This window comes from Lepus europaeus, chromosome 7 (genome assembly GCF_033115175.1).
Source record: "Lepus europaeus isolate LE1 chromosome 7, mLepTim1.pri, whole genome shotgun sequence".
Taxonomy (NCBI): domain Eukaryota; kingdom Metazoa; phylum Chordata; class Mammalia; order Lagomorpha; family Leporidae; genus Lepus; species Lepus europaeus.
Window position 1 is genome coordinate 100,647,211 of NC_084833.1, and position 24,073 is coordinate 100,671,283.

Here is a 24,073-nt window from a genome sequence, read left to right on the forward strand (position 1 = left end):
TCAGTTTTTCAATTTTAAATATGATGCTAGGCATAAGTTTTTTTTTTCTTTTTTAAAATATTTATTTATTTATTTGAAAGGCAGAATTATAGAGAGGCAGAGGCTGAGAGAGAGAAAGAGAAAGAGAAAGAGAGAGAGAGAGAGAGAGAGAAAGAAAGAGAGAGAGAGAGGTCTTCCATCTGCTGGTTCACTCCTCAAGTGGCCTTCATGGCTGGAGCTGCACCAATCTGAAGGTAGGAGCCGAGAGCTTCTTCCTGGTCTTCCACGTGGGTGCAGGGGCCCAGGCACTTGGGCCATCTTCCACTGCTTTCCCAGGCCACAGCAGAGGGCTGGATTAGAAATGGAGCAGCCAGGACTTAAACCGGCACCCATATGGGACGCTGGCGCTGTAGGTGGCGGCTTTACCTGTTATGCTATAGCACCAGCCCCTAGGCATAAGTTTTTCATAGATGCCCTTCATCATGTTGAGAAGTTCTTTTAAGTTTCTTGAGAATTTTTATTATGAATTGAGTTTTTCAAATGATTTTTTCTGAAATTACTAAGATAGTAATATGGTTTGTGTCCTTTATTCTATTAATAGAATTTATTATGTTCATTGGTATTAGGCTATTAAAACATCTTTACATTCCTTGGATGAATGCCACCTAGTCAGAGTATAAAATTCTTTTTAATATGTTGTTGGATTAAGGATTAAATTGACTTTCAGAGATATTCTTATCTTGAAAGAAATTCAGAAATTAGTCAACCGAAGTGGTTTCCTTATAAAAATATCAGTGGTTTTAATGATATTCCTAAAAATTAGAAGATTCAAAAAGTGATAGATTTTATGTTAGGACTAATAATTCAAGATTCAAAACAGTTTTATTGGGAATAAACTATGAGCCAGTAATAATGTAGAATGTGTTTTCAAGCTACACTTTTATTTTTTACATTATACAAATATTTTATTGTACAATTCAATTTCATGAAAGCTCATTTATTTCTTTGTGACAGCTTTTGAGGCCTTTATTCATTTTATTTCGCTACTAAAACTATAGGCTTGCTATGGTGTGGTTATGGTTTGTCACCTGAAGTTCATGTGCTGGAAGCTTGGTCCCCAGCACCACAGCATTGAAGTGGTAGGGACTCTGTGAGGTGAGCTGTGGGGAGAGAGACTTAGATTACAGGGGCACCACCCACAGAAGAGATGAATCTCTGTGAGAGCAGGTGGTTATAAAGTGAGGACACCCGTGTGCTTGGCCTCTTTTGCATGCAGCCAGTTCCCTTTCCATTGCTCCATCATGGTGCAGGTGGGGGCCCTTGGCAGGAAGCTGTTTGGACCTTCCGCTCACCAGAATCATGACCCAAATATACTTTTTTATAAGTTTCCCAGCCTCAGGTATTTTGTTATAGCAACACAAAACAGACTAGATAAGGCTTATAGACTGTTATAAAATCTCAGAAAGCCCAAGGTATAGAATTTTAGTGTCTAATTCTTGTTTTGGACACTGAAAATTACAGACTTATCGTTTTTGTCATCATTACGTTTCAAAACAAGTTTGAAAAGATCTTTCTCCCTTCTACAAGCTAGAAAGTATCCGTCATACAATGAAGACTCAAACTGCATCTTATCTTTCTGTCCTGCGAGATGTTTCTGAAAGAATATGATGTCACTTTTTGTATCGTTGATGTCATCAGGAGGAGTGAGTTCCTGCAGAGAGAAAAAAGCAACATTACCTAACTTTTTTTTTTTTTTTTTTTTTTTTTTTTTTTAGGATATGGACAGTTTGAACCTGTGCAGTTTATTTTGAAATATATTACTAAACAGAACTAAAGTAGTTTTTCTCCTCAAGAGTTAAGGGGGGAAAAATCACAGAGTATAGGAAACCTGATCTCCTCTCCTTTCTTATCCCTAACCCCTTATTCTCCCTTCCACACACACTTCTCATCATGGAAACACATTCAGAGCCAGGCCTCTACTCTCCCTCCCCATCCTTAAGACAACTTCCTTCTCTCCTCTCTCCCTGAGTGGAGCCCACATCTGCTCTATACAAAGTAGAGTTCTAGCAAAGACCACAACCTGTTTGGGCTAATGTTGGTTCTCATCTTACCCACATTTATGGCTAAAGATAGTGATAACCTCTTTCCATAAGCTTAGACTAGCTCTGGTTTCTGAGTCAACTGTGAGAGAGGCAGAAAGTCCCAGGAATCTCTGCCCCTTCTTGCAGTGGAGCCTGAAACTGAAACGTACCCTAAGTAGACGTGAGACTTACTCCAGGGCCAGGCCCTGTTCTCGTAGAGCCCTACGGCATTCCCTTAGTCAGAAACCCTCAACTCTGTGTGCCGGCCAAGTACTTCAGTTCCATGGTAGTTCTGAATTGCTGTCCTGCAGGTAGTGTGTGTGGCTGGACCCTGCCCTGGAAGGCCAAACATTCACGCCTGTATTGTTCAGCCACAGAATAGGGTCTTGTGAGAAATGATTAGATGACTTGAAACTACAGTCTTGCTGGCTGGCCCACTGGTAGGGTAGCATGCACTTTTCCTATTATTACATCATGTCTAGTTTTTAGGATAGACTAGAAAATTTGGGGCCCATAATCAGGTGCTTCCATATGAATTCAGGAATCCGTCATCATTTTGGACTTCATTTAGACCCCAGTGGTCGCACAAAATCCTAAGGGCTCACAGAAAAACCTCCAGAATTAAAACAGGAAGAGACCCTAAGCTATGCAAGTCAGTTAGGGATGAAGCTTTAATGTATAAATGAGAAATGATCCTTAGTCAAACTTTAATGAGGGGCCAGCACTGAGGAGCAGCGGGTTAAGCCACTGCCTGTGACACTGGTATCCCATATGAGTGCCAGTTGAAGTCCTGTCTACTCCACTTCTGATCCAGCTCCCTGCTAACGTGCTTGGGAAAGCAGCAGAAGATGGCCCGAGTGTCTGGGAACCTGCACCCAGATCTGGATGAGGTTTCAGGCTCCTGGCTTTGACCTGGGCCAGATCCAGCCATTGTGGCTATTTGGGGAGTGAACCATCAGATGGAAATCTCTCTCTCTCTCTCTTTTTACCCAGTAAAGTTAAACTTGACTAGCATCTGTTCTTTGAGCCCTCTCCCTAGTGCACTGGAAAATCTAAGAGAACCCTGTCCAGCCTTGGATGAATTTATAAGAAACAAAGTCTGATAGTCACCTCTCGAAGAGTCCCTCTTGGTGTCATAAAGGTTCTTGCCCACAGAACTATATAGGATTATAGCTGGTAATCAACACGGAAAAGTGAGCACATAAAGACAGCCAGCTGTGTTTTATTACCAGAGGTGGGGAATCTTGTTTCTGCCAAAGGCCATTTGGGAATTTATAGCATCATTCCAGGACCATACAAAATTATCAACTTAAAATTCAGCCTGCTGTAGATTTATTGAATTTTGAGTACCCTCTGTGGTTGCCTTGGCAGGGCCAGACTAAATGATTTTGTGCGCCTTATACAGTCTGCAGGCTGGATATGCCCCATCCCGAACCCTAGTCTACACTTATAATCACTGTTAAGATTCTTATTAGTAGGGGGTCAATGGGACCAAAGAGTAGGGGCGAAATCTGGTCCTAGAATCCCATCTGTCCATCCAACTAATCCAACTAATATTTACTGAATTCCTCCCAGAAGCAGATTTTCTGTGAAGCTTAAATGTCAGGGCCCCTCAAGCCCAGGTTTCTTATAAGGCCTCTTCTTTTTTCTTATTCTAAATAAACTGTCAAGTTCATACCTTCAGTAAATTTATATATTCTTTCTCCAAAATTGCATATATTTTAGCCTCCCTCAAACTTGCATTGGCCCTAATTCCTACAATGTGCCATGCGTTATTTCCATTTTCTTAACTAGGCCAGTCTCCCCCGACAGGAATTCGCTTAGAGGTCTAGCTTATCTCAGCTTCTGAGTCTGCCTCTGCAGCTGAGTTAGTTTTCTTTTTGTTTAATTGGAGATGGGGAGGGAGGCAGAGATGGAAAACTCCTCCATCTGCTGCTTCACTCTCCAAATGCCCACACTGGCTGGGGCTGGGGCTGAAGTCAAGAGCCAGGAACAAATCCATTTCTCCCATGTGGGTAGCAGGAAGCCCAACACTGGAACTGTGACTGCTGCCTCGTGGGGTCTGCACGGACAGGGTCCCTGCCACCCATGTGGGAAGCCTGGACTGTGTTCCCTGTTCGCATATTTGGCCTGGCCAAGTCCCAGCTATTGTCCTGAAAGGTGAGGAGTGCCCTGGAGGATGGCAGCTCTCTGTCTAAAATAAAAAATAAAATAAAATATAAATAAATAAATTTTGCAAAGTAGCAGATTTACATGATAACTAGCTTCATTTTTTGTGGCAAGATGTATTCTGATATTCTGAAGTATATAACAAATATTTTCCATCAATATTTTATATTCAGAGGACCAAGATTACGAAGCAAGTGTGCACCATCTTCCCTGTGACAGCTTAGAAAAAGTAGTATTTCACAATAGATTAGAGTTTGACCGTTTTTAATAGCTACCCATTTGAATAGTTCTCTGCTTCCTGCTGTTCCTGCTCTAGATAAAAACTGGACTAAGGATATTTGGGCTTTTTTATTTTCTAAAAAAATAAGGTTCAATCTTACCTTAAAGGAAATAATTTTGTTCTCACAGGAGAGTGTAAAAATTTTCTTACACTTCACAGAGAGGCTTACAGCCATGCCTCTAGTATGGCTGTCTTTATACATATGTATTATAAAAATGGTCTGGGGTGCATTATCTGAAATAAACATTAATAAATGAGAACACCAGTTAGAATTTCTGCAGATCAATATTTGAGGAAATTTAACTAAAGGGTCATTCCTTAATATACTTATTGCCAACCTTGAACTCTGAGATTTGATCAGTTAGCAGGAGACCAGGCACTGCTGGCCAGACATTCTTTTTTTTTTTTTTTTTTTTAAAGACAGAATTAAAGAGAGAGGTCTTCCATCCACTGGTTCACTCCCCAGATGGCCGCAACGGCTGGAGCTGTGCTGATCCGAAGCCTGGAGCCAGGAGCTTCTTCCGGGTCTCCCATGTGGGTGCAGGGGCCCAAGGACTTGGGCCATCTTCCACTGCTTTCCCAGGCCATAGCAGAGAGCTGGATCAGAAGAGGAGCAGCCGGGACTAGAACCGGTGCCCATATGGGATGCTGGCGCTTCAAGCCAGGGCTTTAACCCGCTGTACCACAGTGCCAGCCCCTGTCCAGACATTCTTTAAAACACATTTAAGTGTGTGTAACAACACACTGTGGTGACTTTTTTAGTGTCTTTAGAATACTCTGGGGCCTGCGCTGTGGCGCAGTGGGTTAAAGCCATGGCCTGAAGCACCGGCATCCCATATGGATGCTGTTCTAGTCCCGGCTGCTTCTGTTCCAATCCAGCTCTCTTACATGGCCTGGGAAAACAGTGGAAGATGGCCCAAGTTCTTGGGCCCCTGCACCTGTGTGGGAGGCCCGGAAAAAGCTTCTGGCTCCTGCCTTTGGATCGGTGCAGCTCCGGCCTTTGCTGCCATCTGGGGAGTGAACCAGTGGATGGAAGACCTGTCTGTCTACCTCTCTATATAACTCTGTCTTGCAAATAAATAAAATAAATATTTTAAAAAAGAATACTCTGAATTCTAAAATATTCTCTTTAACTTTTAGAATTTAAAATTATCTGTTAAGGTACAATCCCCTTGTTTTTCATGACTGCACGTTTACTATTTTAATTCAGTCTAAAACTCTGATATTTGAAATTCGTAACTTGGAAGACCCAGTACACTTATTTTTTAAGGCACTCTAAGTTTCTGGTGCAGGATAGACTCATTTGAAATTTTTGTATATTTACTTTTGAGTTTGAAAAATATTAGCATTTTTAGTTATAACCAGCAATGAATAAGGATCCAACTTAATAGAATCTTATATAGTTATTGCAATTAAAATAAAAGGATTGGTGAGCCACATGTAGACTCAGAGTGCCATGACTCCCAGCAGTGTTCTTATTATATCCAGTTTTCACCTCAAACAAAAAATACAGATGACCCATGAAGTTGCTTGTATGTGAGATTTCTATTACTCCTGTGACTTCATCTAAAGATTTGGTATAACAGAGAAACATAGGCAGTAAAAATGGAATGGGAACAATTAGTCATTTCTATCTTTGTGTGAAGGTTAAAAAAATACCTATACAGTCAGAATCGGGCATATCCTCAAACACAGGTTGCTGTCCTTGGTCCATGAAGAGAACTTGGTCATTCAGGTTTCGTATGATGGAGATTTTTGGTTCAAGCTTGCCAAAGTAATCTGATTCCAGGTTCTCTACAATAAACATTAAATCTCATTAAAAATAAGTCTTGTCCTCACATCTACAAGTAGACCTACCATGTATTTCAGATTGCAGTAACAAATAAGGACAATCTTCTATTCAAGAAGCAGCCATGATCCCATTGCTTACTGCTGTGTAGCCTACTTCCAAGGTACAGTTCCTTGTTACTACTCATAACTGCTCTACCTCTGAAATGTTAACTTCAAATACCTTCTTTCTGACCAGTCCCCTATCCTTTTAGATTTTACTATGCTTTTACTACAACTGTACACATTCTTAGATGTCACCAAACCCATCAGTCTCCTGATTCTGGTATTTTTCCCTAGCTAACTTCTTCCTGTTTTCCCTTCCATTTCTGTACAGCTGGGTGCAGGATTCATCATTTTATATTCCTTTTTGTCAGTATCTTAAATCCATCACTCATTCATCTTTCTGCTACAAAACTCCAGTCTAGTCTACTGTATGCTTCTGGTGAACAATTATCCATGGATCTAATGGGAACCATTACAAGCACATGGACTGTCAATATGTCTTTTTGTTTTCCAGTGGAGCACTTTTGTCCGTAGACCATCACTGCATCATCTTCACCTTCTTCAGTTCCTCTGAGCCATTACTTTCACTTCCCACAAATGATTTCCTCCTACTCCACTTAACTGTGGCAAGAATAGTTATTCCCTCTACCCCTCTTTTCCTAAGGGAAAATGTGGAAAAGGTGTCCCTTAAAGTAGCTAAGGCTGATTTGAACTCTGCATGTTTTCACTGCTGATATCTTGATTTACAATCACCCTTTCTCTTCTATCAACCCAGGAATTCCATATCCTGGGTCTATATTAAATAATCAGACATAAATGCAAACATTTTGGTACAATAATTCTTATGATAATACTATTAATAATTAATAATAACAATATACTGGAAACAATTTAAGTATCCATCAACTGGGGATTGAATACATTTAGATATGTCTGTATAGTGGAATATTATGAATTTATTATAACTTCAATTATTCATTCCAGGGAAAGATGTCCATATATATCACTAACTTGAAAAAGTAACTTACGTGTAGTATAATCCTTTCAACAAAAATAGAAGCATTTGTGTGTGTGTGTGTGTGCTCCATAAAAATGATAGCTATTATTTCTGGGAGATTTTTATGTTTTAACTTTTCTTCATGGTATACTTTCTCATTGTCTGAATTAATTATAATAAACATTATTTTATAATTAGAGAAGCATGAATTTCCTTATTTGAGATTTAAAAATCCTCCATTAAGCCTATTCCACTCTGCACCTACAGCCTTGTCTCTCTTCTTATGATAACCAAGCTTCTTGCAAGGACTGCTTGCCTCATTTCCTTACTTTGCATCCACTTTCCTACTCATTGCAATCTCACTCTGCCTTCATTTCTCCATCAGATTGTTCGTACTGGGATCACCAAACTTCAGTTGCTAAATCTAATGACCTTTTTTCCTGTTATCTTTTTTTTTTTAAGATTTAGTTACTTGAAAGGCAGAGTTACAGAGAGGCAGAAGGAGAGAGAGAGAGAGAGAGAGAGAGAGAGAGAGAGAGGTTTTCCATCCTCTGGTTCACTCCCCAGATGGCCTCAATGGTTGGAGTTGGGCTGTTCCAAAGCCAGGAGCCAGGAGCTTCTTCTGGGTGCAGGATCCCAAGGACTTCGGCCATCTTCCACTGCTTTCCCAGGCCACAGCAGAGAGCTGGATCAGAAGTGGAGTAGCCGGGATTCAAACCGGCTCCCATATAGGATGCTGGCACTGCAGGTGGTGGTTTTACCCAGTATGCCACAGTGCTGGCCCTTCTTCTTATCTTGACCCACTTTCTTGGTAATTGGGATATAGACCCAGAAAGTAAGATGATTTTCAGGTTTAAGGAGTTCAACAACTAGAACGTGACAGAGTAACAAGGCAAAAGAACCCTGAGGTCCCAGCACCACCAGGGTGCATCTAGCCATATGAAACCTGAACTGCTCAGTTGGAATTTATTTGAGTGAAAAATTTTCTATTCTATTCAGCCACTGTATTTTTGAATCTCTTTGTTACAGCAAACTAATCTTATCTTTGCTGATACATATTGTGCTTAGTGAACCCCGGTTACTCCCAAGAAGAGATATGGACTTAGTATCTTGAGATAAGAGAACTTCTGGATCTCCTACTTATCACCCTAGCTTCTCTCACATTCTGCATTACTTTTAATTCTTCATACACGCCTAGCTTTCTCTCATATCTTGGCTTTTGAATGTAGTCTAAGTGCCCACTCATCCCTAATTCCTTTACTTTCAGAATTCTCTGTCCCCTAGGACCCTTCCAGACTTCTTCCTAAAGTGTTTCTAAGGGAGGAGGTTGAAGAGGAAGATACAATTGATTTTGAAAATTTTCATGCTTCAGTTCTTCATAGGACCTGTGTCACAGGCAGGGTGTATTTTGTCGATTTCAAGAGCTGGAGAGTTTCCTAAGGTGTGGGGAAATACATGTTGTAGAGGATCTTCTTTTAGCCCTCATAGTCATCTTTGTTCCAAGTGTGCTATTGAGTCCACACTCCCTTGAGAGAAGATGGGCTTCCCAGAGGGACTGGTACCATGTGAACAGTTTCTCCCAGCTGAGCATGGTGATATGGATGTGTCTTAAGCAGCCACTTACTTTGTAAAGAAAGAGAAATACTTTTATACTTTACCATCGTTTTCAGCTAAGGGAGAAAAGAAGAGAAACAAAATATGTTAAATTCTGTATTTCAACTCTGAGTTCCTTCTCACCCTAATGATTCACCACTCTTTTATGCCATTCTCCATTCTTTTACTTCTTACTTTACTGGTGATGGTCTTTGTTGGCCTCCATTAGAAATATTGTATGATCATCCAAAAGACCCATAAAATGAAGTTCATTACACTTGCTGCATTCTCAGTTAAGCTGGACATTAAACTTAAATCCAGGATTTATGAATTTCAATACGTAGCTAAAAAGAATTTTATAAAGTGATACATTTTACTCTTAAAATTTATTGCTTAAGTTGAAAATTACCTAAGGACTTTTTATGAAGTGTTCAAATGGAACCAAATTGCCCACAGAACATTAATCATAAGAATCAGTTTTATTTGTCAAATATATTTACATAAAATGGTTTAGTTCACCCACAGAACTCTAGGTTTATGGTATCTCCTAGAAAATTTGCCAATTTGCTTTGAGAAATTGTATTTCCTGAATTTACCAAGTTCTGTGGGATTTTTCACGATGTTTATCTGCTGCCACCTTGAGATTGGGTTCCTAATTAAAGTGCCAAGATATGTGCTGGAACAAGGTGGTAGACCTTGGACCCATTATAGTTAATTTCCAGAAATGCAATTTCTTTTTTCAGAGAAGAGAGTCAATGTTATAATGTTACAATGTTATAATACTACAATATTACAATTAATGTTACAATAGTTCACAGTGGACTATCTTTTCGGTTGCTGACACAAATATCTGAACACCGTGGTGGTTCTAGTGCCTTGGACTTACTTATAAAGTAAAGTGTGTTGTCAATAAATTTCATTCCCACAAAGTTGATGCAAGGCTCTTCTTCTGGTTCAGCAGCCATCTCTATTCCTAAGGAGAGCAGAGTCATCTGTTAAGACACCATGATTGTTCTTACATAAAAGGAACCTATTACTACTAACTTGTACCACCTCCAAACTCAGAAGTCAGTTTACTATCCTGTATGCTGAACAACACTCTGAATATTTAATAAATATTTATTCTCCCGGAATCCATCAGATATTTGGGATTTAGAAAGAATTTTCTGACTAAACAGTATTATAAAGGGTGCATAAGTGGTCCACTGATGAACTGAATTATTGTTGTCATAGTCCTTGGGGAGATATAAATTTATTATCCATGTAAATGTAACCACACTTGAGGATATCAGAAACACATCTAATTCTGTCTTTTAACTAGGTACAACCAATTAGTTCCTATGGGTGACAGGCTGATGGTTCTGAACCCCAAGTCAAAGTGCTAAGGGTAAGGCAATGATAAAACTGCTGTTTCCATTGGGGGTAGGGTCAGGGGAAGGCTGGAGAGCTCTGGCCTTTGATGACCCCCTTTGTCCCTGAGCAGCAGCAGTATTTGGTCTGGAGTCTGGATTATGCTGTTTGTTTTTTTCAAACACAAGAAACATATAAGTATAACTGTGAAAAAATCAAATGACACAGGATTTGGAAAAATTAAAAATTCTTTTGGCTCTTTCCTTCTGCCCCACTCCATCTCATTATGGTATGTATCCTTCCAGAATTTGTCATGGAGTAGGGGTTCTTAATCTGCCAAATTTGTGAACCTGGATGGGAAAAAGAACCAAACACTTTTATTTTCACCAATTTCTAACTGAAATTTAGCATTCCTTCAAGGAAACTAGCCACACTATCATTAGCAGCACCTCTTACTCTGTCATTAACAGAAACACATCTTTTCTACTGTATTAAAACTGTTACCGAGGTGCTGGCATTGTGGAACTGCAGGTTAAGCGGCCACTTGTGACGGCTGCATCACACATTGGAGTGCCATTTCAAGTCCCAGACGCTTTGCTTCTGGTCCAGCTTATTGGTAACATGCCTGAGAAGGCAGTGAGTGATGGACCAAGAACTTGGGCCCCTGCCACTCATATGGGAGACCAGGATGGAGTTCCTGGCTCCTAGCTTCAGCCTGTCCCAGCCCTGGCTAATACAACCATTTGAGGAGTGGACCAGCAGATGGCAAAATCTCTCTATCTCTCCTTCTCTCTCTGTTACTCTGACTTTCAAATAAATAATAAGTAAATTTTAAAAATGAATGAATGTATCTTTTAAAAAGTGTTAGATTTTGAAGTATCGTTTAAGTTCATTACTCTTTTTTTTTTTTTTTTTAAATTAATTTATTTATTTGAAAGGCAGTTAGAAAGAGAAAGAGAGAGAGACAGATATCTTCCATCTGGTCTATTTCCCAAATGGCCCCAATGGCCAGAGGTGGCCTAGATGGAAGTCAGGAACCAGGAGCTTCTTCTGGGTCTCCCACATGGGTGCCCAAGAACCTGGACCATCTTCTGCTGCTTTCCAAGAGGAAAATCCAGCAGGGAGCTGGATTGGAAGTGGAGCAGTGGGGACTTGAACCAGCTCCCATATAGGATGTTGGCACTGCAGGCAGAGGCTTAACCCTCTATGCCATAGGGTCCAGCCCAAGTTAATTACTCTTTGAAATTTCAGAAGTTATTAGTTTTAGCAATAGATCTTATTTAATGTATTACTATAGAAGTATATATGCTATATAAAATTGATTTAAAAATTTGATAACTCTAATAGAATGGATTTCTTTTATAAGGCTGTTTAATTTTATGAATGTAAGCATCATTCTGAGGAGTACATAGGCTTCATTAGATTGCCCACAAAGTCCATGCCACGGAAGTGATCAGGAGTTCAGCAATGCCCGGGATCCCCAAGGCATTTATGGTTGGGGCTCCAAAGAAGGTTCTTGGATCATAGCTGCTAGTGGTATGGAGGGGTATTTATAAATCTGTGCTTATCGATGGAGAGCATTTTCTGGCATAATTTGAAATTAAGCACTTATGATCAAAGAAACAGGAAATTAAAATTCAGTGCAAAAAAGTTAATCTAAACTAAGCTAACTCAAAACACTCATTAGATGGTGACTATTTAATAGTTTTATCTAGGTTCAATTCCTTGTACACATCCAAATGTAAGTAATTATTAATTTTTTATTTAAATAAAATTTTATTTTAAAAATAAATTTAAAGTTGAATGTTTAAAATTTAGAATTGTCACATAATTTTTTTAAAGGGGGGATAGGGAGACTGGGGGAAAATAATATAGCCAAAAAATGAAAAACTTGCTAGGTCTGTTTTTGTTGTTTGTTTTTAGTAAAAGTCAAGCTATTATAGGCGAGGAGATAGCACTAACAAGGAGGTTTGCTAGTACTGTCTTCCACAATACAACAGCCATGCCTGTGCAGCAGTCTTGTCTATACTACCCAAACCCCCTTTCTGTGCACAGCCCAAACTGTCCTTCCATGCATAGCCAACACACCTCCCTCCTTCTCCCCCTCAGTATAGTGGAAAACTGCAGTTGATCTGGTTTTGCCACTAGAACTGGTTCCAGCTAAAATTATCTAATATGACTACAGACTGTGTCCCTTCAAAGACCTTTAGTTCATCATGTCATTATCATTAAATTACCATGGGTGGCACTCCTCCTCCATCATGTACCTGATGCCATGACACTTCTGAAATTCCCAAGAAGGGTAAAGAAATGAGTGGCACTCAAACCCCACCTCAAACTCCATCCCTTCAAATATTCAATTAAGCTCCACTCAGACACCACCCACTGTGCCTCCAGATCTTATAAAGGGACAACCCTAAACCTTGTTGAGTGCAACTCTCTTGAGGTTGCCCATACCAATTTCTGAGTGTACTTTTGCTTTGTATGTAAATAAATTTTGATTTTCTGCTGCCTTTTATCTATGTTTCCTCCTTGAATTTCTTCTTGTGATGAAGAAGAGAACCTGGACCTAGTCATCTCACAACAAAACCAGGGCAGGTGTTGTGGCACAGTGAATTAAGCTGTTGACTGGGACAGCCACATCCCATATCAAAGAGTTGGTTAGAGTCCCAGCTACTCCAATTCTGATCCAGCTTCCTGCTAATGCATCCTGGGAGGCAGTAGATGATGGCTCAAGTGTTGGGCCCCTGCTACCCATGTGTGGAGACCCAGATGGAGTTCCAGGCTCCTGGCTTCAGCCTGACCCAGCCCTGGCTGTTGTAGGCATTTGGGAAGTGAACTAGCTGATGGAATACCCTTCTCTCTCTCTTTTTCTCTCTCTGTCTTTCAGGCAGATGAAAATAAATAAGCATAAAAATCAATCCAACTTTAAGAGTAAAAGAATAATGATTGTGAGCTCTGTGAAGGCATTTTCTTTGTTCACCTATTCTCAATGTCAGAATTCATTTGTTAATGGCTGCATTAACTGAAAAAGGCAGACGTTTGTTAACCTTGGAGGGACTGTTGTGATTACTTATCAATGGATGAAATAATGGCTATAAATGTTAATATTGTGAACACATGTTCATTATGGTAATTCACCTGATATTCACTAAGCAGTATGGGCAGGAACTGGATTAAATTACCAGTGTTATTACAGTGAGTATTCAGTCAATGAGAAAATGGACAGTTACATTAAATTTTTTTTTAAAGTCAATGAGTGGAGGACACAGTTACCTCAAACATTAATAATATATACAATAAATTAACTCATTCATTAATTGATGATTGAATATACACTGTGCTTCAGGCATGGGGTTAGAAGGTGGCAAAACACACAGGAACTCTCCAGCGGCTCAGAGTCCACTGGGAGAGACAAATATAAAAACAGTTACAGGACAGTATAAGGGATGCAGTAAGAACTGGGTTTACAAGGAGTCTTCTGTTTGTGTTTGGTGGTGCTGGAGAAGGTTTCTTGGAGCTAGTGATGATGGTGCAGCTGTGAAAGAGAGGCAGGCATTTTCAGGAGCTTCCATGAGAAGGGAACAATGTTTGCAAAGGCCAGCATGCAAGGAGGCTGCCAGAACACAGGTTGTTTGAGCTCTCATCATTTTACCATAAATAATGCAAATATAGTCACATTTTAAAGCAGGAATGCATGTCTGAAGACCTCACATGGTTCAAGATTAACTTTTCCTTGGGAATAAATGTAGACATATGGGAAGAGACCAGCAAAGTGTAGCCTTGCTTTCTTCTTTCCAACTTTCTCAGCTGGTGTTTTTTTTTTTTTTTTTTTTTTTTGACAGGCAGAGTGGATAGTGAGAGAGAGAGAGACAGAGAGAAAGGTCTTCCTTTTTGCCGTTGGTTCACCCTCCAATGGCTGCTGCGGCCGGCGCATTGCGCTGATCCGAAGCCAGGAGCCAGGTGCTTCTCCTGGTCTCCCATGCGGGTGCAGGGCCCAAGCACTTGGGCCATCCTCCACCGCCTTCCCGGGCCACAGCAGAAAGCTGGCCTGAAAGAGGAGCAACCGGGATAGAATCTGGCGCCCCAACCGGGACTAGAACCTGGTGTGCCGGCGCCGCAAGGCGGAGGATTAGCCTGTTAAGCCACGGCGCCGGCTCAGCTGGTGTTTTATAAAGTGTTCTCTTCACATAGTCTCTCATGGTGGTACTTTGGCCTCTTAAATATTGTTTTCTTACATCTAACTTCTGTTTCAACTCAGTTTTTGGTAGTTTTTTCTTTTTTTAGCATACATGATAACAATACCCCTTTACACTTTGATAACATTTCTATCAGATATAAATACTATTTAAAATAATGTTAAAAACACAGCAGTAACCTGTGTGTCTCAATAACTTCTGAAATATTTGATGAATAGCCTAACTCACATAACAATGACGTGGATGCAGATATTCTATCAGATATAAGACACTTCCATGTGACAAAAGTGTTGGTTTGCAACTCATTTATTTGGTCTCTCAGGTTTGAAATTATATCATTCTAGATAAACTGTTTAATTTGGAGCAATTCACGTTATTTCCATTTTGCCTATAAAGGTAGATTGTTATTGTTATATTATATTAGTTTGATTTTGCAATTCATAAAAAATGCAACTTGCAATTTATTTGACAAAACTTGGAAAGGAAAGCCAGATTATAAAGGCTTTGTTTAAGCAGGTTAAAAGAGTGAAGGATTTTTACTGAAAAAATAGTGACTTACTTTAAATAGGAGAACAACATGGTCAAATTTCTGTCAAAATCTTACTCTAGCAGCAGTGTAGAGAATGGATTCAATTGGGAAAGACTGGACAGAGGCCAGAAAACAATCTGAGATGCAAGTTAAACAGTTTAAGAGTTGATGAGGCTATAAACTAAGGTGGTGGATTCAATAGATATTAAACAACAGGATTTTAAAATATCATTGGCTATGGATCAAACGGAAGAAGGAACTGAGGGTGATTTCCAAGTTTCTGGCCTGGGCAATTTGTGAGTGGTTACCCCATTAACTAAGAAAACTTGAAGACCTGAGAGAGTCAGAGAAGCCGAAGGAGAAAGGAATTTCAGGGGGTGGCTGCTTGAAAACAGAAGCTGCAGATCCCATGTTCAATGCAAGCTCAAACTTACTTTTTGAATTTCCAGTTATGAAGTGGTGGTAACCATAAAGTTAAAGCAGAGCCAGCAACAGGCAGGTTGGCAGAGGTCAAGGACAGTACGTGAGGGAACAAAGTAAGGACAGGGATCACATACTGTTCTTTTTCAGAGTTTGGCTCTATGGAATGAGGCTGGTGGATACTGGAGGACACATAACTTGCAAATTTCAATTTCCGGCTCCATACCCACAGTTCTAACTGTAAGATTTTTAATGGATGACTACAAAACATGTGCTAGTAACCTGTCCAAAACTGAAACCCGACAGTCATTCTTTTTTTTTTCCCCAGAAACCTTTTATTTAAAAATACAAACTTCATACATTTGATAATTATAACTTTAGGAACATGGTGATTCTTCTCACCCTCCCACCCCCCTCCTACCCTTTTTCCTCCTCTCTTCTTATTCCTATTATTATTTTTTACTAAGATCTATTTTTATTTATTTATTTATTTTTTATTTTTATTTATTTATTTTTTTTGACAGGCAGAGTGGACAGTGAGAGAGAGAGAGACAGAGAGAAAGGTCTTCCTTTTGCCGTTGGTTCACTCTCCAATGGCTGCCGCGGCTGGCGCGCTGCGGCCGGCGCACCGCGCTGATCCGATGGCAGGAGCCAGGTGCTTCTCCTGGTCTCCCATGGGGTGCAGGGCCCAAGGACTTGGGCCATCCTCTACTGCACTCCCTGGCCACAGCAGAGAGCTGGCCTGGAAGAGGGGCAACTGGGACAGGATCGGTGCCCTGACCGGGACTAGAACCCGGTGTGCAGGCGCCGCAAGGTGGAGGATTAGCCTAGTGAGCCGCGGCGCCAGCCACTAAGATCTATTTTTAATTAACTTTATATACATGTGATTAACTCTATGTTAAGTAAAGAGTTCAATAAATTGTATGAAAAAAAAAAAAAGAACTGTTCCTCAACAGCTGAGACAAGGGCTGTTCAAATCTTTGCTTTTCAAAGTGTTAATTTCATTTGCTAGATCCACCAGTAAATTCTTGACTCCTTTGTCTAACCTATTCCCTGTCTGACAAATACTGTGGAAAGACCACAGTATTCTCCTGCAGAGAAAGGTCTCTGGAATCTGGTATCTCCTCTTCATCTCCACCAACACCATTTAAAATCAAATTCCTCACACTTCTGATATCTTCCATTTTAATGCTTTTTTTTTTTTTTTTTTTTTTTGCTTCTAGATTTTGTGCAACTTCACATTGTTGCCAGTTATTCCCTCTGCCAGACTAGAACTTTCTCTTGGCTCCCACGCTCCTCCCCGCTTCCTCTCTTCCTCCCCAAACTTTCATTTTTCATCCTTTAAATCTCAGCTCAAGCTCCTCCTCTAAGACAACTTCCCAGACTGCTCCGTCGCTGGCCAATCATTCTCTCCAAAGAGTCCCCCTGTCCTTACCCCCTGGTCCTGCTTCTAAAGTAGCTCTTACTACACTGAATTAAATTACTCTGATCACAAATAGGTCTGCTCGGATTCAATCTAAGTTTCTTTAAGGCAATGAATCCTCAATGCCTGGAAAGGTCTTATTACAGAGTAGGAGATCAATAAATGTTAAACAAATAAGTGTTTGCTATAATAAACTTTGTAACCATGACAACATCTGGAAAAGGTCTAGTAAAAGTTTTTTTTTTTTTTTTTTTGACAGGCAGAGTGGATAGTGAGAGACAGAGAGAAAGGTCTTCCTTTTGCTGTTGGTTCACCTTCCAATGGCCACTGCGGCCAGCGCATCTTGCTGATCCGAAGCCAGGAGCCAGGTGCTTCTCCTGGTCTCCCATGCGGGTGCAGGGCCCTAGTACTTGGGCCATCCTCCGTGCCTTCCCGGGCCAGCAGAGAGCTGGCCTGGAAGAGGGGCAACCGGGATAGAATCCGGCACCTCAACCGGGACTAGAACCTGGTGTGCTGGTGCCGCAAGGCGGAGGATTAGCCTGTTAAGCCACAGCGCTGGCCTAAAAGTTTTTTTTTTTTTTCCTGTCTTAAAACAGTCCTTCTATCTGACAGCCAATGAGAAAGAAAATAAGGGAAGCCTGGAAACAAATGTTTAAAAATTAGAATAACGACTCTAACATTTTCCTCTTCTTTTTTTCTATTAGTTTCTTTGTATTTCATGTGTTTATTTTTAATTCTACATTTATTATCACTTTAAAAATATTTAATGTATTGGATTTGATTTGATAGGCCGAGCGAGAGGAAGAGAGAGTGTGTGTGCGAGTGCACCCATCCATGGGTTCACTCCACAAATACTTAGGAGACAGGAATTCAGTGTGGATCTCCCGTGTGGGTGGTGGCGATCTGCTGCATCCCAGGGTGTGCATTACCAGGAAGCCGGAATCATGATCACAAATGTTGTGTTTTCTTCTTCTGCACTACTTTAAAAGGTTTTCAATATTTCATCTAAGATTCTCAAACTATTGACTTTTTTTTTTTTTAAGTTATAAGCCATCTGAAAGATGTTCCCAAGAGTCTTCAGTGACAATCGCTTCTTTGAAATGAAAAACTTTTCAGTTATACAAGCATTTGAAAACTAATAGGCAGTGGCCAGTGCTGTGGCATAGCAGGTTAAAGCCCTGGCCTGAAGTGCCAGCATCCAGATGGGCGCTAGTTCTAGTCTCGACTGCTCCATTTCCAGTCCAGCTCTCTGCTATGGCCTGGGAAAGCAGTGGAAGATGGCCCAAGTCATTGGGCCCCTGCACTGGCGTGGGAGACCTGGAAGAAGCTCCTGGCTCCTGGCTTCGGTAGGCACAGCTCTGGCCGTTTGGGCCATCTGGGGAGTGAACCAGTGGATGGAAGAACTCTGTCTCTACCTCTCTCTGTAACTCTTTCAAACAAATAAAATAAATCTTTAAAAGGAAAAAAAAAGAATTATCTATAAAGTTAAAAAAAAAAAAACAGGCAGCAAGTGAATGGTAGACCATCAGGATGGAAATTAGGTCATGTGACTTCCAATTTTGTCTGGGGCAACTCACTTAATTCTGAGGGCCTCAGTTTCATCCGTTTGGCCAAAAAGGAACTTGAAAGGTCAATCTTTAAGGTCTTTTCCAGTTCCCAGCACTCTGCAATTTTATACTGTAGTTAGGCCTTCCAGAAGAGAATCTTTTTTATGTGGCAAATGCCCTAGTAACCCCTTCCTACTAATTCTGACACAATAATCAGCATCATTAAGCTAGTAGGAGTTTATATAAACATACTGTTGGATTAAAAGTGAAATGCCTTGAACTTGAAAAGTAACTATGGTTATGTTTATTCTTACTGTGGAAGTCCAATTTTATGGACTAGATATGGGATGAAAGGAGGGAGAATGCCATTTAAACAATTCTCTCAAGTCAGATAAGCAGTTATCACTACAGCAACAAGATCAAAACTGAAATTCTCATCTCTAGGAATCATTTTGTCTTTGAAAATGTTGCCATTTTACGAATGTGTATATGTGGGTGTGGAAGAAAGAGGTAGGCATAGAAGGTAACTTGCAAATTAAGTAAATAGGGGTGTATTTTTGGCATAATGGTTAAGGCACGGCTTGGGATGCTTGCACCCCACATGGGAGTGCCTGGCTTTGAGTCCCACTAACACGTCCAGCTCTGTACTGGAAGGAAGCAGGTGACGCGTCGCTCAAGGATTTGGGTCCCTGCTACCCACGTAGGAGAGCTGGATTGGGATCCTAGCTCCTGGCTCAGTGTGGCCCAGACCTGGACTGAGGGCATTTAGGGGGAGAATCAGCAGATGGAAAATCTCTGTCTATCTGACTGTCTCTCTGCCTTTCAAATAAATAAGACAAAGAAATTTTTAAAATTAGATAAATAGATGTACCTAATTAACTGCTATATACAGCCTCAAAGAAAAACTAATGTAGTTGGAAAGGGTTGTGTGAAGAGTAAAATTGAATTGAATATCAAAGAATGTTTAAGATTTGAAAAGATGGAGCAGGGCCTGGAGCCTTTATGTTGTAATCAACAATATACAGGTCAGGGTGGACTGACGGGAGCCACATTTTGACTGTAGTAGAATAGTCTTGCTGTCCCACAGTGAACACAGGGTAAGGAGAGGTTAGATTATGGAGGGTTTTGGAAATCAGTAGATGAATTTGAATTTAATCTCATAAGTAATAATAAAACATTGTAGATTAAAAAAATTTGAAGGAAGGAAGATTTAATAAAACATTAAGTTACTGAATATAAGCAAATAGGAAAGAAGAGTTTAAGGGTATCTTAATGATTGTTATTCAGTTCCAAAACAGTGATATTAATTCGGCCCTTTACTTATTGTGAAATAAAATCCTCATAGGGCATACTAAAGTACTAGGCAATTATAGCCCAGCCTAAGGGTGCTGCTGCAGATTCCATCAAGCTTATCAACCCTGTGCAAATATTTTCCTTGCTTTTAATATAGCTGATTCAGAGCTGAGACTTCGTGAAAGGACACTTAATTTATCACCGCAAAGCAGTGATTCTCAAGGGTTCACAAAAAGTCAAATCTATTTAACCCTGAGGGGTCCTGAGGAAGTAAAAGCTATTTTCTTTCTTTCCTTTTAAGAATGTATTATTTGAGTGACAGAGAGAGAGAGAGAAAGTTATTTTCCAATAATATGATTTGTCTTTTCCACATTCCTTCACTCTGGAGGGTAGGACAGACTTTACCAGAGTCTATACCCTGTGTAACATTGAACTAGACTGAATGCAAAGCACATGAGTCCATAGTAAAGACACTGAACAGATGAAAAACAATGTCATTCTTCAACCTGGATTCTTTTCAGAATACACTGTTACCTTTCATTAAAAATGTTATTTATGCTAACATGTGATGTGTTTATTGTAATTTTAAAATAGATCACTAGGTAACTATTAGAAAACTTCTGTTTTAATTTCTAATTAAGTAAATTACAGTAATGTAGTAACTGACCTAGAGAAACAAAAACTCTTCAGGTTCTCAACAGAGTGTAAAGGGGTCATGAGACCAAGAGGAGAACCTGTGCCCTGAAGCGGTAATGCCCCACGTTGGATAAGGGAAAGTTTCCACTCTGGCTTTATGTTCCTTCTGTCAGTGCAGTGAGATGGGAGAACTTACATTCCTCTCAGTAGATTTTCTAGCTTTTTTACCTCTCATTGCCGTGCCCGGGGTTTCCAAACAAAGAGTGATCTTTCTTACCGTTGCCAAATCGTTTCCTGCAACAGGAAGTGCTCTGGAAGCTTTGAGGTTTCTTTTCTCTCCTCGCTCACGCCGATCTGCAGCAGCTAGTGTGGCCAGCCAGGAACACAGCCCCAGCAGTCGCTGCCGGAGGAGCAAAGAGCCCAGCTGCTCATGTGGGAGGGAACAAGGAAGAAGGTACTGTGGCGGGCAGGAAACTGGCCCTGGCACGCCTGGAACCCGCCCTCCAGAGCAGGCTCTTTCCCAGGGCAGCAGAACCTGAAATCAAGTGTCAGAAGAGCAGTATTTCTTTTCATGTAAAATCCCTATTTATTGAAGTAATTTCTTCCTTAAGAGTTGGGTTTGGGCCCTTCCAAAAACCTGTCCCTCTCTCAGAAGTATACCCAGGGCACATTGAGAAAGAACCTCCTCAGCCAAGAGAAGCCTTTTCTTTCCTCTGATCAGTCTCTATTTTGAGACTTTTCGGCCACACTTCAGCACAGAACTTTTTTTTTCTTATCTAACAGTGCTGAATAATCAGCCCCACTGGAGTAATTCCTACAATGTAATCACAGCACCTAAAATGTTTAGAAAACACAATGTTTTTAGAAAGACTATTATGTAAAATGTTTTCTTTCACTTTATGACTGCATATAAGACATCTCCCAAGTTGAACATGGTGTGAAAGGATAATTGATAGATGCCATTTAAGATTTAACTTTTTAGTGAAATAGGAGTCTATTTCTTTTAAAAAAATTATTTATTTGAAATGTAGAGTTATAGACAGAAAGAGAGAGAGGCAGAGATCTTCATCTACTGGTTCACTCCCTAAATAGCTACAACAGCGGGGCTGGGCCAGGCCAAAGACAGAAGACTGGAACTCCATTTGTGTCTCCCACATGGGTGCCAAGGGACCAAGCACTTGGGCCATCATCCGCTGCCTTCCCAGGCACATTAGTAGGGAGCTGGATTGGAACCAGTGCTCATATGGGATGTTGGCATTGCAGGTGGTAGTTTAAACCTCTATCCCCTCCCCCCCCCCCCTTTTTTTTTTTTGACAGGCAGAGTGGACAGTGAGAGAGAGAGAGAGACAGAGAGAAAGGTCTTCCTTTGCCATTGGTTCACCCTCCAATGGCCACTGCGGCTGGCGCACTCCTGGTCTCCCATGAGGTGCAGGGCCCAAGCACTTGGGCCATCCTCCACTGCCTGCCCTGGCCATAGCAGAGAGCTGGCCTGGAAGAGGGGCAACCGGGACAGAATCCGGCGCCCCGACCAGGACTAGAACCCGGTGTGCCGGTGCCGTGAGGCGGAGGATTAGCCTATTGAGCCACGGCGCCAGCCTGGCCCCGTTTTCATAAAATTTCTTTATCTGCTATATCAGAATCAAGTTACAGTGCAAACATGCACTTGAGTTGTATTAATATATTTTTTTTATTTTCTGCAACAGAAAGTAAACTTGGGAAAGGTGCTAGAATTCTGATATAAGAGCAAATATTTACTTGCAATTTCAGTGCTAAAACTTTCAATTCCTAGAATGGTGACAAAGTTCTCAGTTAAACCACTCAAATTTCAGCTCCCAAGAACACTGCTCAACATGGACACAGGTATGACTGTAGGTAGATTAAATATCACTTTCACCATCTGGCTACTTGTGCATGGCAAGGAACGTGGCAGTACCAGGGGAAGGAATCTGTTAAGAGGATGCGTGAGGAGATTGGTGAATGTTTCAGCATCTCAGAAGGGAACTGTCCTGAGAGCATTATCACTTTGGCTGGACCCACTAATGCCATCTTCAAAGCCTTTGCTATGATCATTGGCAAACTGGAAGAAGACATCAGCAGCTTTACGATCAACAGCACAGCTGCCTGCAGACCTCCGGTTACCCTGAGGCCAGTTCCACCAGTTATCCCAGTCCCCTCTGAAGGGCGTGAACTGTCCAGTTCACCCATCATCTTTGCAGGTGGTCAGGCCTGTACCATTCAAGTACAGGATGCCATTCTACAGCCAGATTTAACCAAGCTACACCAGTTGGCAATGCAACAGTGTAATTTTCCATGCTGTATGGCAACATTAGATTCAATGCAGGTCTGGATTCATCTGCTCAGACTATTTCTCATGAACTCACCATTCCTAATCATTTGATTTGCTATATAATCAGGTGTCAAGGCAAAAATCAGTGAGATCCATCAATTGTCTGGGGCGAAGATCAAAACCGCAAATTTAGTAGAAGGATCTATTGATAGGCAGATTACCATCACTGGATCTGCTGCCAGCATTAGCCTGGTTCAATATCTAACCAGTGTCAGGTTTTCTTCGGAGATGGGTAGCATGGGCAGCAGCTAGAACAATCCAGATTCACCCATAATTCTTTTCTGTTTACCACCACCCATGATCCATCTGTGTGGTTTCTTTCTTTCTTTCTTTCTTTTATAGAAAGCTTTTATCTAATAAATATAAATTTTGTAAGTGCAACTTTTGGATTACAGTGGTTCTTCCCCCGTACCTGCCCTCCCACCCCCAGACCACCCCACCTCCTACTCCCTCTCCCATCCCATTCTTCATTAAAATTCATTTTTAATTATCTTTATATACAGAAGATCAATTCTATACTAAGTAAAGATTTCAACAATTTATATCCTGTGTGGTTTCTTAATAGTCAGCGATTCCAGATTTTAAGTAGTTTGTAAATTTCCACTTTCTATACACTTTATCATACACTCATGGTTTTTCTTAATTAAAGCACTTTAACTCCTTTCTTTGTTCAGCTAATAATGCTGAGATCCACATTTAGTTTTATAAGCTTCTTCCTGCTTTTTTTTCCTTTGGCTCATGATTTTTTTCTGACATGGAGACGTACGAATGGAATATTAATACATTTCAGTCTAGTTCTGTAGTGTCAGAGATTTTTTTCAAAAAATTTAAAAATGGGGGCAGGTGCTGTGGCATAGTGGGTAAAGCCGCCGCCTACAGTGTCAGCATCCCATATGGGCGCCGGTTCAAGTCCTGGCTGTTCCACTTCCAATCTAGCTCTCTGTTTTGGCCTGGGAAAGCAATGGAAAATGGCCCAGGTCCTTGGGCCCCTGCACCCGTGTGAGAGACCCAGAAAAAGTTCCTGGATCCTGGCTTCAGATCAGTGCAGCTCCGGCCATTGCGGCTAACTGGGGGAGTGAACCAGCGCATGGAAGACCTCTCTCTGCCTCTCCTTCTCTCTCTGTGTAACTTGCTGACTTTCAAGCAAATAAATAAATATTTTAAAAAAAATTTAATAATGAACTAAAAAATAAAATGTTTAAAATTTAATTTAGGGGCATGTATTTTTACGGCTTATATTCAACTTATTAAAAATAGTCTACTAAAATTTGACTCTCAAAGAGCAGAGTGAAATACTACAATCTTGAAAATAATTAACAAAACCAAAATTTCTCAGGCAATGTTTTCTTTCTTTACTATGTGGAATTTAGTATTACTTTGCCAGCAAGGGATTGGGC

At 40.7% G+C, this 24,073-nt stretch overlaps 1 protein-coding gene across 3 annotated transcripts; it reads right to left on the reverse strand.

Annotated features, from left to right (window-relative positions):
- Nucleotides 1–899: 899 nt before the first annotated feature.
- On the reverse strand, nucleotides 900–20,755 carry IL18 (interleukin 18). Of its 3 annotated transcripts, XM_062197018.1 has the most exons (6): nucleotides 20,607–20,755; nucleotides 9,819–9,905; nucleotides 8,998–9,009; nucleotides 6,169–6,303; nucleotides 4,610–4,743; nucleotides 900–1,690 (listed from the first exon to the last, which is right to left on the reverse strand). In XM_062197018.1, exons 2-6 carry the CDS (start codon nucleotides 9,895–9,897, stop codon nucleotides 1,469–1,471), a joined length of 582 nt encoding a protein of 193 aa, XP_062053002.1. In that variant the 5' UTR covers nucleotides 9,898–9,905; nucleotides 20,607–20,755; the 3' UTR covers nucleotides 900–1,468. The 3 variants fall into 3 exon arrangements, with proteins under 3 accessions (XP_062053002.1, XP_062053003.1, XP_062053004.1); XM_062197019.1 differs by lacking the exon at nucleotides 8,998–9,009; XM_062197020.1 differs by lacking the exon at nucleotides 20,607–20,755 and having other exon boundaries at nucleotides 8,964–9,009; nucleotides 9,819–9,841.
- Between the last annotated feature and the right edge of the window lie 3,318 nt (nucleotides 20,756–24,073).

What these genes read in the sequence shown, in the direction of transcription:
- IL18 (XM_062197018.1), bottom strand. Translation starts at nt 9,897, where the DNA reads ATGGCTGCTGAACCAGAAGAAGAGCCTTGCATCAACTTTGTGGGAATG. An exon ending in GCCCGATTCTGACTGTATAG is followed by an intron (nt 4,744 to 6,168) that starts GTATTTTTTTAA and finishes TGTTTATTTCAG; the next exon opens with ATAATGCACCCCAGACCATT. An exon ending in ACAAAATTATTTCCTTTAAG is followed by an intron (nt 1,691 to 4,609) that starts GTAAGATTGAAC and finishes TTCTCTCTGCAG; the next exon opens with GAACTCACTCCTCCTGATGA.